Raw genomic sequence first — 14,563 nt, 5'->3', positions numbered from 1 at the left:
GCAAGGATCTGCCACAGAGTCTCAACTATTTACTAAATAGCGGGGAATATAAAAACTGACTCTAAAAGCTTTTTAAAATATGTAAAAAAGGAAAAGATTAGTGAAGACAAATGTAGGTCCCTTACAGTCAGAGACAGGGGAATTTATAATGGGAAACAAGGAAATGGCAGAACAGTTAAACGAGTACTTTGGTTCCGTCTCCACTAAACGAGGGTTTATGCTGCCAATGTTGTTGCTCTTTACCTGTACTACCATTCTTGTTTGGCCACAGCTCAGGCGCCCATCTTGGAAATACCAACACTGGCTGGTGCCCCGACGTCGGTCAGGATTTCTCAGCATGAGTGGCTCATACCTACAACACACAGAGGACAACATTTTATTTATGTCTATACACTTATTATAGGTACAGTAAGTAAGTAAATATAATATATATAAAGATAGATATATATATATTTATATATAAATATGTATATATAAATATATATAAATATATAAATATGTGTGTGTATATGTGTGTATATATTTATATAGATATAAATATATATATATATATATGTTAATTATTTGAACTGCCAGTTTGTAATCACTGAAGATTTAAGAATAGCCCTGTGGATCAGCACCTGGAGTTCTAAATGTATTGCTTCATAAGAAGAAAGAAAAACAAACAAAAAGTAGGATTGTAATTCATTTTATGGAACAGCAATGAGTTATATTCTATTCAGTCATTGGAATGGAACAAAGAAGTGCTGAATTGTGGCAGCCAAATTCATCAAAATGTTAAACTAGATGAACCGTCATGAGAAAGTAATTTAACAGGATTTTAAAGTCTCATTACTGCGGACACCAGCTCAGCCTTTTTAACACTCTGAGGAAAGGCTTTTCCTGAATATTCAATCCACAGAAGCAATCAAGCAATTGCTGGTATAATCGGTCAACCTCATGATACTTTAATGAAAGACAAATGGATGTTGACAACTGAGAGATGTGCCTGAAGAAATGAGCAGCGATTTATACCACAACATTTAAGAAAGTGAAGAATGAGAATTAAACTTTGTCTCCTTCACCCGATGACAGGTAGCAAACATTACCTGCAGTCGGTGACAGCAGCCACGCCTGCAATGTCGAGGACCAACCCAGAGTTTGGCGGTTTACTAGAAGAGGGTTTGTTGGGGTTATGAGGAGGAGAAGAACCCTCATGGCATAACATCCCACTACCAGTCATGCGCCAAAGCTGTGATCTTTTACCCGGTTCCTAGATTTTAGCAGAATTTGATTATGGTTAACAGGTAAAGCAAAGAACGGGATACACGCTAAAATTATAATTTAACAATAGCTAATCAAAGTATGACAAAATTATGACATCACTGAATAAAGTTAATTTAACTGTGATCTTTTCTTCTGACTGCCCCAACATTTACGCCCCAAAAGGTAAATGCTCGCTGGGCTATAGTTTAAGGGGACTGACCACCTCCAATGAACGTGCCATTCTTCATGTACAAATCTTCATGCACATGATTAACATCAGTGCCTGGGCTTGGAGGGAATAAAACTAGTTACAACATAATTGGCCTGGTTTGCAATCCTATTAGACTGGCAAATAGTCTGGCAACACTTGTTTTCTAGCAGTCTCTGTGGTTAACAGTTGATGAGGTAGTACTGTCCCCTGAAAGACATTTTTCAAAGAAAGAACAGCTTTCAATATGATGATTTCCTCACAGATTATATTTTTCTCCTTTTACCTTTTTCTTCAGGATTACTCTTCCAGTTTTGGGTGCAACATCCAGCACTAGCTGCGCACAGCAAACGTTTTTCTTCCCTGAACCTTGAGCAACAGGCCTACCAGAGGATTCCACAAGCCTGATTTAAATATACAACACAAATGTAACATTTTATTAAGGAAGAACCATCAAGCGCCTGTACATCACTTTTCACAACCCCACACTTGCTTCACAGACAATGAAGAACAGATGGAGTCACTTGCTCAATAGCTAATACGAGTCGTAGCTTCATAAAAATATTGTACTTAAAAAAAAAAATCATCTTGAAATGGTACCAAGGGTTAATTCCACTTGCCAGGAGATGGGATTTCAGATTGACTCCTTGCACAAACACCCCCACTGTATCTTTAGCATTGCACTAATGTCAGACCTGATTGAGTACTCACGACTCCATGTTGGGGCTTACATTCCAAAGCAAATGCCAGTGAGTCATGTCCAATATATTCATCAAAACAATGCCATTTCATCCAATTTCAAATATATTTTATATTCAAAATACAAGGATCAGCTATTTTAGTTTTGAAAGGCTTATTCATTAAGCCTAATTCAAACTGTGCCCTGAATTCTGAGTTTATAGTTGAAGGTTCCTTAGTTTTGTCTAGATCCATGCAGATTTGAAATGGAGGTGATCCTTGTATCTATTTATCCATCCCCTTTACCTCCTATCATCTACCTCATCAGAGGCCCTTGGACTATCTTTAATTGGATTTTACCTTGGACTAAACATTATTCCCTTTATGTTTAAGAAGGAACTGCAGATGCTGGAAAATCGAAGGTACACAAAAAAGCTGGAGAAACTCAGCGGGTGCAGCGGCATCTATGGAGCGAAGGAAATAGGCAACGTTTCGGGCCGAAACTCTTCCGAGTTTCGGCCCGAAACGTTACCTATTTCCTTTGGGTTTCGGGCCGAAAGCAGCATCTATGGAGCGAAGGAAATAGACAACGTTTCGGGACTTCGCTCCATAGATGCTGCTGCACCCGCTGAGTTTCTCCAGCTTTTTTGTGTACCTTTGTTATTCCCTTTATCGTGTATCTGTACACTGTGGATGGCTTGATTCTAATCATGTATTAGTCTTTCCGCTGACTGGACAGCACACAACAAAAAAAGCATTACACTGTATCTTGGTACACATGACACTAAACAAGTAGTTACGAAACTTAGACTTTCGAAGAATCTTAAAAACAGAGTTCCAATCAGCTCTAGTCAATATTTTAGAATTTTAAGTTAGCGCCACCTGGCATGAGGACTCCTTTGGGAATATTTAAACCAGTTAAATGGTATTCAAAATCATGAACTCATTGATCCAACAGTTGGACTGATCTTGACATGGGAAGAAACTAGAAGTCATGAAAGCCATTAGCAATTTCAAAAATAAGGTTAGGTAGATGCACTCACAAGCAAAGATTATTTTCCAAATCTTACATCTATTTACCTTGATTACACATTTATTCTCTCACTGTTCACCCTGATTGAAAACTAAAAGTTTTATATATAATGCAATGAATATGGGGGCTATAATAAATGCATGCAATGATATTGAGATGTTTTTTCCTTTCAGCTTAAACTGTTAAGAGTTCCTGAAGCTCTATCTAAATAATTGATATCAGTAAAGAACAATGAACATTATTCCAATGAGACATAAATCCAGGCAACCAATATTTAAAAACCTACCCAGAGAAGGTATAGGAGGCAGCAATGTAGATGAAATTCTCATAATAAAGCTGCTTGGACTCTTTAAAATCATTCATATCACAGGTAATTTCTGATGAGCCTGCCCCTTTCACTGATAATGTGATAAAAGGCTGAAGAACAGGCTCATCCCAAGCATAATCTAGTGACGTGGAGGGTTTTACTTCTGTCTTTAGCCTTGGCTCCACCACACCATGTTGATTGAAAATAATCGCAACCTGATGCAACAGGGAAAGAGGAGAGATTAGGAGCTTAATGTGAAGGCAGATACATACTTCACAATGACATTGGGAGACCAATTCCTCCTCTGCCTACCTACTCGCGTTAAACACAAAATGCTGGAGTAACTCAGCGGGTGAGCAGCTGCAGAAATAGCTTTAAGCATTCTTGTTTTAAACCAGTGCTAATTAAAAATATACACAATCATTATCATTATTCTCTCATATTTAGTTTGTGATTAATTATTGAAATGCACAGCACAGTTAACGTAGGGAAAAATATTCTATTTGCGCCGTAACCAGGCATCAGAAGATAAATCGCAGGACTATAATTCTAAGGGTTTTGAGCTAGAAATTTTGGAATAATTTTGCAAACTGACATAAATATACAGAAAGGTTTTGGGGAAACCACGTGACTAAAAGAATGCTGTGGAAATCAAGCATTCCATTTCATGGATCACTGGCACAACAACACCGAGGATCAGCACCATTATGGTGGCTGCTTCTGAAATGAGCTGGGAATGGGGTCGAATCAGCAAGATATAGGGTCATCAAATGTACATTAACCCAGTAAATGAACTGAGCCCGATAGCCCCAGGGGAAATGACCGTATTAATAATATTTTGCAATCAAATGCAAGGGTACAGACTCTTGGTCAGAATTGGGCTTTATGCAACATAAGTAAAGGATGTAAAATAATTTGATTTTTTATGAGATCTCAGAAATGTGTGTGTAAAGCATTAAATGAGAAATACAAATGAGGGCACATTCAGTATGTGTACTTTATTCAAACACACTTACTATAAGGAACTGCGGGCATAACTTAATGATATATGACAGCATTGTGTTCAAGTCTAGGAATTACTTATAGCAGATAAATTACCTCTGATGTTTTGGGAGCCTCAGACCAAAGTATAATCTAAAAATCAAAAAGTGATGATCTGATTGAATGAAGCATCAAGTTTGAAGGGCAATGTTTGCCTATCCTGTCCTTATGTTGTAATGTTCCTAAAGATCAAATACATTCCTAGTTTGTTATGATGCATGTGACGAGTTTATTTTGGAGATGGCTGAAACTCTTGCCAAAGGTTAGTTTGCTGGGAAGTGCCATTAAGTAGGAAGATTAGCATCTTCTAATACACTTATCTAATCAGCATATCTAAACACATTTCCAGGCTGTGGCAACATTTTGAAGAGTTGTGTTTGTAACACTTGAATTGTGTTATGGATGCATGGGCAATAGTAATTGCCAAGAGTGATTTACCTCTGAAAAGTTATCAATGCGGAAGGGTGGTGGCAGCTGTTCAGAGTTACTGAATGCAATGTGATATGTTGCTCCTTTAAGGGTGATTTCGACCCGGAGGAGGTGACAATTACCTTGGGTATCCCTGCAAAACAAAACGTAGTTGAATGATGCCTTCAAAGTTAAAATCATCAGCCTGCTCCTTGCAAAATTTCCCTGCTTACCACTGCGTCTCTCTGGTATTTTCAATATTCTGCAGTCATTTTCCCACAAATCTATATTTTAATACTCAGCGGACAGTGACATTGACTTGGACAGTTAATCATGAGGTTGATGTCTAACAGTGAATGTATGGAAAATCCCCTCAGGAATTGCTACAAAAAGCTCAGGAATGGAGATGTGTGCCAATTTTCCACTCCCTGCTCTCTGGACACCGAGGCAAATTGTGCCTCATTTATTTAAACAGCACCTAGAATTTAAGTGGTGCAGCATTGGATTGAAAATCAAAGGCTTGTGTAAACCCCAGAATACAATATGTCGTGAAGCCAAGGGGGAGATGACATGTACTGCATAATAAGCTTTTACTTTTGCACATGAACGTTTCATCTAGACTTCTGAACTGATTTCAAAATGATCACAATAAGAGCAGGCAAATTGGCGAAGATTTAACCAGTATGTGGGGGAGAAAATCTAACAGATATTGAAAAGCCCAGGTTTACTAAATAGTTAACATGGGAAAAAAAGGGTCATATTTGGCTGTTGGCCTCTTAAACCTAAACATGTTTATTTTAAACTTTACAAAGATTTGGCTCATGTGCTCCACTAATTTGGTCACTGGGATTTAATCCCACTGTTCATTCTTGTAACAAAAAAAAAAAAAAGCATTTTTAAATCCCTCAGCATTCTAAAAATCAAAATCATGACACAAAAGGAAAACTAAACACAAAAAAAAGTGGATTTTAGATTTTGATAAAATCAAATCGTGGAGAAATTTCCTTCCGAACGAAAGGCATTGCACTAAGCCAGTTGACACAAACTATAATATGTTCTTAAATATCCATAAAATCAATGAAAGAAATGACTAACTTTTCGCAATCTGCCAGTAACTCTACCATTCCACCAGGGGTTTTGGCAGGAACTAAGACACTCAAGCTGTCCAGCGATGGATGTGAAATTAAAGACCCACCACACTGAAGCGAGGTGAAGAGACTAAAAGAGTCTTAATCATTCCAAACAGATTACCAATGTGGAGACATGAGACTGCAGATGCTGAAATCTTGAACTGAAGTGCTGAAGGAACTATGCTGAAGGCAGCATCTATGAAGGGAATGGACAGATGAATGGACGGATGTCACGACCCTTCTTCAGACGGAGCTGGCCCATATTATTGGTAATATCATGTTCATAACTCCTGTAAAGGGGACCCAAGTGCCTTAAAAAGGAAGTGTGCAACATAAGTAGTTTAGATCAAGGCCATCCTGCTCTTTTACTGATAGCACAACTCACCAATTTCTAAGTGTCAACAATATCCTGGTTAAGCTGTGAATGACCCTGACTTCAGCTACCTCATTTCATTTCTCACCTCATGTTGACGTGGAAGGAACTGTTCTTGTTCACCTCAAACCCCCCAGACCAAGTGCAGTTGGAAACATCCATTAGGCGTACACATAGCAACTGATCATAATCATTCCTTGGCCAATGGAACACTACACTAGCTCCGGGTAGAGTTGAAATATAACCATCTGGATTTTGAGTGCCCTGAAAAAGAAAGTTTACATTCATTGTTGTGTCAAGAGTCAAGAGTGATTTATTGTCAGGACAATGGTGTCGAAGGAAGGAGGGAGGGGGAGGGAGGGAGGGAGGAGGAGGGAGGGGGGAAGGGAGGGAGGGAGGAGGGAGGAGGGAGGGAGGGAGGGAGGGAGGGAGGGAGGGAGGAAAGATTAGGTAGAAAAAATTCCATTTATGTTTTTTTTTTAAATGGTGTTTCATCAAATGCTTCAATTCTAATAAAATACTTGTGAAATGCAAATTCTTGGTTTAAAATCCAATTAGGAGGCAAACTACATCGACTGGTGGTTCAGGTGAAAAATGCAATTACTGAAGCAGTTAAGTGTCATGTTAGTTGTACTACATCCTCATTCTTAATGGATAAGCAAAATTAGCTCATGTTAACTTTTGTTATGATATCTATAGCTGGCAAAAACATATGAAAGCAGGGTATTCTGAAGCTAATTTGTTCAAAGCAAAGTCCCAGAAATCACTAAAGAGATTAAACTAGTGGAATTCAATGAAATATCCATTGGGTGTACACATAGCAACGGACAGTTAGTGTGTGCTCTTAGCTCCATCTGCCTGATCAGACTTTGCTAATCTATTAAGGACAAGCTTTAACAGTATTATTCTCTTACCACCTTGTTGAAGTGTTGGGCAAGAAGTATTCAAATTTCAGATTGAAATCCAAGTCACAATTTATGTGGCGAGGATTATGAAATGAAACATATTTATAAACACTATTCAGCCACTGGACTGATCCTTAGCGGAAACTATAATGCTATTGCTAAAGACGAAAGAAATTGAGGTTTTTAAATTTAGAAAAAGGCGAATGAAAGGAGAATTGAGAATAAGAGGAACATTGCGAAACTTAAACCACGGTAGGCCAAATGACACAGATTAGGACTGACATCTGCAAATTCACATAAACACTGACACACAGATAGAATACTCTTCCAGGCAATGGAGGTGCATTTGAATGTCATGAGAACAGGACTGTAGCATCTTTCCTAATGGATGAACTCAAATGAGCTGAATAGCTCTTGTTATCTGCATCCATCTTGTACTCACACAGGCGTACACACATAGCAAAGCAGTTGGGGGAGAGAACCAAGTAGCGCATTGAAAGTGTAATATTCATACAATAGATAAACGTTTTAGAAAGGATAAAAAGCAGTTCTACAATATCACTGATGGGCTAAATTGATAACCAATTAAAAGCTACTAACAATGTATAACACTGATGGAATGAGCTCATCATATTACATCAACTGTTCCAGCAAGCTTGCCCTGGGTCTGCCTAACTTATTCATGTTGCTGATTCTGCATCACTACAGTTTGCAAACTTGTTGACGCAAAACCTTTGTGCAAATGTCCATACCCATTATCAAATTCTTTTCTCATCTATTTTAAGAGAAAGCCTAATGCAGTACAGGCAGGAATTCATCAAGTTTGCTCATGTGAAATAAAATATTTGCAGTAAGTTCCAAGTTTCTGCTGCTTTTAGTAACACATTCCTTTCTAAAACACAATTTAATGTGTCCTGTCTACACAGCATCAGAAAGCGCAAGCCTACCAGGCCTCGGGCAAACTCCCGTTGGGCGAAAGCCAGTTTGTGAGAGGATTTGTTGTCCAGTAGATATCTGGGTGCAAACGTTACAATGTTGGTATCTCTGTAACGGCCTCTACCCTTACGGATATCAATTCCTGAAACAGAAAAATAAAAGCATTTAGAAACAACAAATTGCAGATGCTGTTTTACGCAAAAGGACACAGAGTGCTGGAGTAACTCAGCGGGTCAGGCAGCATCTCTGGAGAACATGGATAGGTGACGTTTCACAGTGCTGGAGTAACTCAGAGGGTCAGGCAGCATCTCTGGAGAACATGGATAGGTGATGTTTCGGGTTTGGACCCTTCTTCAGTAGGGTTTCGGGTCAGGACCATTCTTTAGCATATTTTCTGATGAAAGGCCCTGATCGGAAATTCCACCTACCCATGTTTGCTGGACCTGCTGAGTTACTCCAGCACTTTGTGTCCTTTAATATAAAAGCATGTTTGGAGACCCAGTAACCTAAAGCAGGAGTAGAGGGATAAAAACATTACTGTTGGCACTGGACAAAACCCGTTAACAGCTGTGCTTTTGCACATCAACATTCTATTCATCAACACCTGAACATATCTCAATTAAGTCAGTAACAAACTTTATTCAGCCTTACCAATACTGTAAATAAGTCCTGGTCTGTTCCCATGTTGAATCACTTTCACGGCTCGGACACCGCTGCCTCCATCTGGGGAGAACTCCTGACACCACCCAGGTACTGCATCTGGGTGGATCCCCTTTCCAATCCTCATGGTACACCTGCAAAGATCATCAGAAATGTGAACAATGTTGGTGTGTCTTGGTTAACATTTGATCAATTTCCCTCCTGAGATAAATAGTTCTATCCTGCCGTACAGTTACACAGCTAAAAGTGATGCAGGGACCCAGGAGATGACCGATGCTGGAATGTTGTGCAAAAAACAAACTGAAGGCGGATCTGGGGACCACGAGGCATCTGTGGAAGAAGATGTACAGACGACATTTCTAATCGAGACCCTTCTTCGAACCTAGGATAGAGATAGCTGGTGGAAAAAAGTAATTGTTGATCCTTGAAGCTCATGGTTAAAATAATGTGTAGAAATCGTCAACATTTTCCTTTCATCAAATGACCATTAACAGTCTTTACATTAGGTCATGAGGTCTTTACAATGGTTCAGTAAAAAGAATAATGAAAGTGTAACGCTCCACAAAAGGGTATTTCATAATTACATTAAATCTACATTATAGAAAATGTTTATTGTTTCAGGATGGGTGAATGATGATGAGGGTGGGGAAAATAAATAAAGATGGGAATCTGCAGGTAAAATGAGTGAGATACAGGAGGTGGCAACTTTCACACAAAGGAATTGAGGATGTCACTTTAAGAAACAAACTGACTGCAAATCAGTTCAATTGCAAAGAAAAATTGAAAAGGTAAAGGACTGGCCTCTCACTAGAGAATGAGTTTAAGTAGTGAAGACAAAACAGAATATCAATGAGTCAGACAGCAACTGTAGAAAGTGAACCAGTTAACGCTTTAGGTCAAGTAGATTTCAGCATAACTGTGAAAGAGTGAAAATAAGGTAGTTTTAAGATCTAGATTTAGGGTTCACTTAAGCAGACATGTACATTTCATATTGATTTAAGTATGTTTAAGTAAGAATTTTGAATTCCTGGCATCTTAAAAATTAAAGCTAGGCCTTAACAAAGGTGAAAGGATGGATGTATCCTGTACGAACAGCTGAAACTGGAGAATAGTCACATGGAGGATAGAAGATAAAGCTGGGAGTGTAGTGTTACATGCATCACTCACATGTTGGGTTGCTCTTTGTCTGCAAAGCTGAACAGGAGGGGGCTGAGGCTTCGTGCCAGCTCGTGCTCCTCAAATTGTCCTGCTGCATCAGCCTTCGCATTGTCCTGCCGAAAAATCAGAGGCAAGCCTGTGGCAAGATGGGAATGAAACAGAAACCTTCAGAGGGTTCATCTCTGCACATCACTTGCAGCATTACAATATGCCCACTTATTATTACTCTGGAATTTGAACCCTTTTCTTACCCGTCTTATTGAGGAGCCAGTAAGGGGCAGAAATAAGTATCTTGAGGGAACCTTCAGCTCTGCACACAATCCGAATGCTCAGATTCAACAGGCTCTTATTGGTATCATAGAGTCGCATGTGAACTTGATAATTAGTGGTCCCTGCTGGGATCAGTAGCTCCTTGCACATGTGGAAGTTTTCAAGTGTTATGCCTGACAAGAAAAAAAGATTTAAACGCATTCTAAAAATAAGAGTTTATTTTTGCAGTTTTGTGGCTTGTACGACGTTAGAACAGAAATGCTGTTTTCATTTCAGATTTACAGCATCAGCATTTTTTTTTGTTTTTGATTAACTGAAGCATTATGACATCAAGTATCACTATTCCTCACAGCAACCACTTCTGGGATTTGTGTTTAATTTTAATTTTAGTGGTAAACGTTCAGAGCAAAATTGACCAGGATGCTGGAAACACACTGAATAGTGTCACATGAGTTTTGATTTAGATAGAACATACAAAAGTGCAGCTCAGGAACAGGACATCCAGTCCATGATGTCTTTGCTGAGCTTGAAGCAAAATGAATCATTCTGCCTGTGTATCTCCTCCCACCACCAGCCTTGGTAGCGCATTTCAATAACCTACCACTCTCTGCACATCTCCTTTATATTCCTCCCCACCCACTCACAATAATGCCATGCCCTCTAGTCTTTGACATTTCCACCTGGAAAAGGTTCTGACTATCCACCCTATATATGCCTCTCAATATTTTATTTACTTCTGTCAAGTCCCCGATGCTTTAGACAAATTTACAGAAAAAAGCATCCTGATAGATCTTTTGCAACATCAAAGCCTCCACATCCTTTCATTTAACCTACAGACAACTATATTTTTAAAGTGAAGCATAAATACAAAAGGATTTAACAGCATGTGCAAGAGAAAGGCAAGGCAAATTCTGTCTGAAGAAGGGTTTCGGCCCGAAACGTTGCCTATTTCCTTCGCTCCATGGATGCTGCTGCACCCGCTGAGTTTCTCCAGCATTTTTGTGTACCTTCTGCATTGAAGACACTTCAGTTGCAAGTTTCTACCTTTAAACAGACTCGTGCTTCTAATAGAGTAGGCGAGAGAACATATATGTGTGTTTCCAAACACACATGAATAGTACATTTAAACATCTTATCTTACAAAGTTTCCAAAACATGCTTGGGCAGAATATCAAGTGTTGTCTATTTTACTCTTTTGCAATTTGGAGATGTTGCCTGCATTGAAACAGATGAAACAACTGGTCAGTGTCTTACCCAGCTCGATGTTGTGAGACGTGTCAGCTGTGTGCAGTACAGCATCTTTCCCTCGCTTTAATGAGCCACTGATGGGGGTGCCTTTGACATAGTAGGACAGCTCACAGGGGAGGAGGTTTGTCAGAACAAGGGTGGGCAACAAGTAGATGGTGTGCCCTGGTTGTCGGTAAACCTGCATTGCATTGCCAGACATTAAATTTAAGGGCAGGTAATCAGGGTAGTTCTCTTTCTTAACTGCCACACAGTACCTGGATGAAATGACAACAAAGTCACAGTATCACATTTACATTCATATACTCCCAATACCAGTGATCTGGAAAATTCACAATAATAAACAGAAAGGTTTATTATTTCACCTTTATTAATTTGCAGCTGCAAACTGAAATACGTATATTTTTTGAATTCGACAAATGTCTTTAAGATTTGATTTAAGTGCCTGGAAGCTGAGAGCAAATTTTCATAATTGCAGAAAAAGCAAGTGAATGAATGTCATTAATCTGATTAGATAAAACAATTGAAGACTGCATGTCATAAATATAATTGAAGACTGCATGTATAAATAATACTTTATTGTCACGTGTACTGAGATACAGTGAAACATCTTGAGGCCGTGGTCTGCGGAGCTTCTAGCCGTGGGCGCAGTGGACTTAACATCCGGAGCGGGATCCCTCACCGGGGATCCCTGGAGAAGAGCTCCGACCGCCGGCCTGCGGGCTACAAATTCCTGAAGCCGCAGTCTCCGGTAGGGGAGCACCGATTCGGGACTTAGCTTCCAGAAGAGAGGGCCTGTACATCTGGCCGCCCACAGCGGCGACTGAGGTTCATGGCCCCGACCATGGGTGAACAATGCAGGAGGACTGACTGTACGTTGTGCCCTCCACCACAGTGAAGAATGCTGTGGGTGTGTGTGTGTTAAATTTTATTGTGTATTGTGTGTTCTTTTTGATTGTACCGCTACTGGCAAGTTAATTTCACTGGACTTGATTGTGTATGTGATGAATAAATCTGATTGATTGATTGATTGAAAAGCTTTTGTAGCGTGCTAACCAGTCAGCGGAAGGCCAATACATGATTACAATAGAGCCACTCAGTGTACAGATACATGATAAGCGAATAACGTTTAGTGCAAGATAAAGTCCGATCAAAGATCACCTGAGGGTCCCCAAATGAGGTAGATAGTTGTTCAGGACTGCTCTCTAGTTGTCCGATAACAGCTGGCACAAATATCCAAATATCCACTATGATTCCCAGTGATAAATGCAGCAGATAAAAGAGCACACTGCTTACCTGAAGGAGCTATTGTCATCACAGTCTGACGAATGGCACTCTCGCTTGCTGCTGTTCACTTCTCCTACTTTTGCTACACTGGTCCAGTGGATTGGCGTTTTACAGAAAAACAAACCAAATCCATTTGGTCTTGCTTGTAGACGCCAGGACGTCAGGTGTAAAGGGATTGCCAATGAGTCACCGGGCAGCACAGCTGGCAGCACCACTGGTTCTGAAATTATTACATTGGTTTAATTGGCAATTGGCATAGATTTGAAAGAAATCAAAAAGTAAACCATCTTTGTAAAGTCAGAGTCACACAGGACACTGGCCCTTGGGCCCCCCATGTCCATGTCATCAATTACTCATCTACATGAATCTCATTTACAAACATATGACGTGTGCCTTCTATGCCCTGGCACTTTAAAGTGCTCTCCTTAAAATTTGTGAGAGTCAGCAGTGTATTCTAGGCTCCAATTATGGGCCGACTAGCTCAACAACCTTCCAACATTGACTATCTGATTGCCTCTAATTGCTGCCTGACCCGCTGAGTTCCTCCAGCTGCTTGTTTCGCTTTGCTCCAGATCCCAGCATCTGCAGTCTCTTGTGTCTCCATTTTATTGACAAACTTGGTTGCATCGGGCAATATTCTGTTCACCTGCTGGTGCTTTGCTTTGGCCCCACACGTTGAGCTACTGGTCTATTACTGCAGTTCAGCATTCGCTGTAATTGTGCAGAGGCTCAGGAATCCTGCACAAAGGCTGACAACCTGAATTTCCACACTGCTAAAAGGTGGTGATTTCATGGTTAAACACCTCCATTGGACTACTGCAAGGGAGGGTAAACTTCTGCAGATTTCCAACCCTCTGTTTTTAAATTCTGCACAAATATCTTTTGAATGTGGAAAGCACACAAGGTTGTAGCAAAAGCGGATGCATAGGCTTGGTAGATGTAATCATCCTTGGTAGAAATTGCATTATTTCTGTTGGGGGTGAAGGAAAGAGCGCTCACTTCAATCACAGCCCTGTTTCCACCAATCTTTCCACCACCACGCACAAGAAGCAACAAGACAGACACCATTGTATGCAGATGCCGAGACGTGTGTTCAGCTCTGGCTGAACAACTTCTAATCTTGTGTGTGGACTCGATAAGTAGAAGAAGTACTGTTGAAGGGCAGATGGACTATCCAACTTAATGGATCTCAACTTAATGCCGCATGGATTAATAACTTACTGTCTGGAGCAGATGGACTATCCAATCTCAGTTCCATGGGTACCTCCAGTTTGTTTTTCACAATCAGTGCTGAGCGGACTGTTATCACTTTCCTTGCGCTTCCCTCAAGAGTCACAGAGAATACAACCCGGACAGGGGGAAGAGCCGAGAACTGCAAGGTGAGAGAGGAGTGAAATACTTTATTTATAAAGGACCATGTGTAACACATTATTAATAAACGATCAAAGCTATCTGTGCAACGGTAAAATATACAAGTTTATCTGCTGTACTCCCATAAGTACAAAAAACGAGGCAAGGGCCTGTCCCACTTGCCGATTTTTTCGCCGACTGCCGGCATCATTGACTGATGTATCAGGTCGTCCAAAAAAGTCGCGGCGTGATGACGTATTGACGTCCGGTGTTTCCCCAAATGTCGCAACATTTTTTTTGTTGTCGCTGGATTTTGAAATGTTCAAAAT

At 40.1% G+C, this 14,563-nt stretch overlaps 1 protein-coding gene across 1 annotated transcript in view; it reads right to left on the bottom strand.

Annotated features, from left to right (window-relative positions):
* The window catches only part of vps13d (vacuolar protein sorting 13 homolog D), a 178,709-nt gene that overhangs the window by 80,015 nt on the left and 84,131 nt on the right, over positions 1 to 14,563 (bottom strand). Inside the window, 13 exon segments of the mRNA XM_055658999.1 lie at positions 244 to 352; positions 1,089 to 1,252; positions 1,740 to 1,857; positions 3,451 to 3,686; positions 4,951 to 5,074; positions 6,512 to 6,687; positions 8,276 to 8,406; positions 8,916 to 9,058; positions 10,092 to 10,218; positions 10,334 to 10,525; positions 11,607 to 11,854; positions 12,894 to 13,104; positions 14,106 to 14,256. Coding sequence (XP_055514974.1) covers positions 244 to 352; positions 1,089 to 1,252; positions 1,740 to 1,857; positions 3,451 to 3,686; positions 4,951 to 5,074; positions 6,512 to 6,687; positions 8,276 to 8,406; positions 8,916 to 9,058; positions 10,092 to 10,218; positions 10,334 to 10,525; positions 11,607 to 11,854; positions 12,894 to 13,104; positions 14,106 to 14,256 — 2,130 coding nt within the window.

Source organism: Leucoraja erinacea, chromosome 30 (assembly GCF_028641065.1).
Source record: "Leucoraja erinacea ecotype New England chromosome 30, Leri_hhj_1, whole genome shotgun sequence".
Taxonomy (NCBI): domain Eukaryota; kingdom Metazoa; phylum Chordata; class Chondrichthyes; order Rajiformes; family Rajidae; genus Leucoraja; species Leucoraja erinaceus.
The sequence above is the reverse complement of the archived record's forward strand: the minus strand, read 5'-3'. Positions and strand labels throughout refer to the sequence as shown.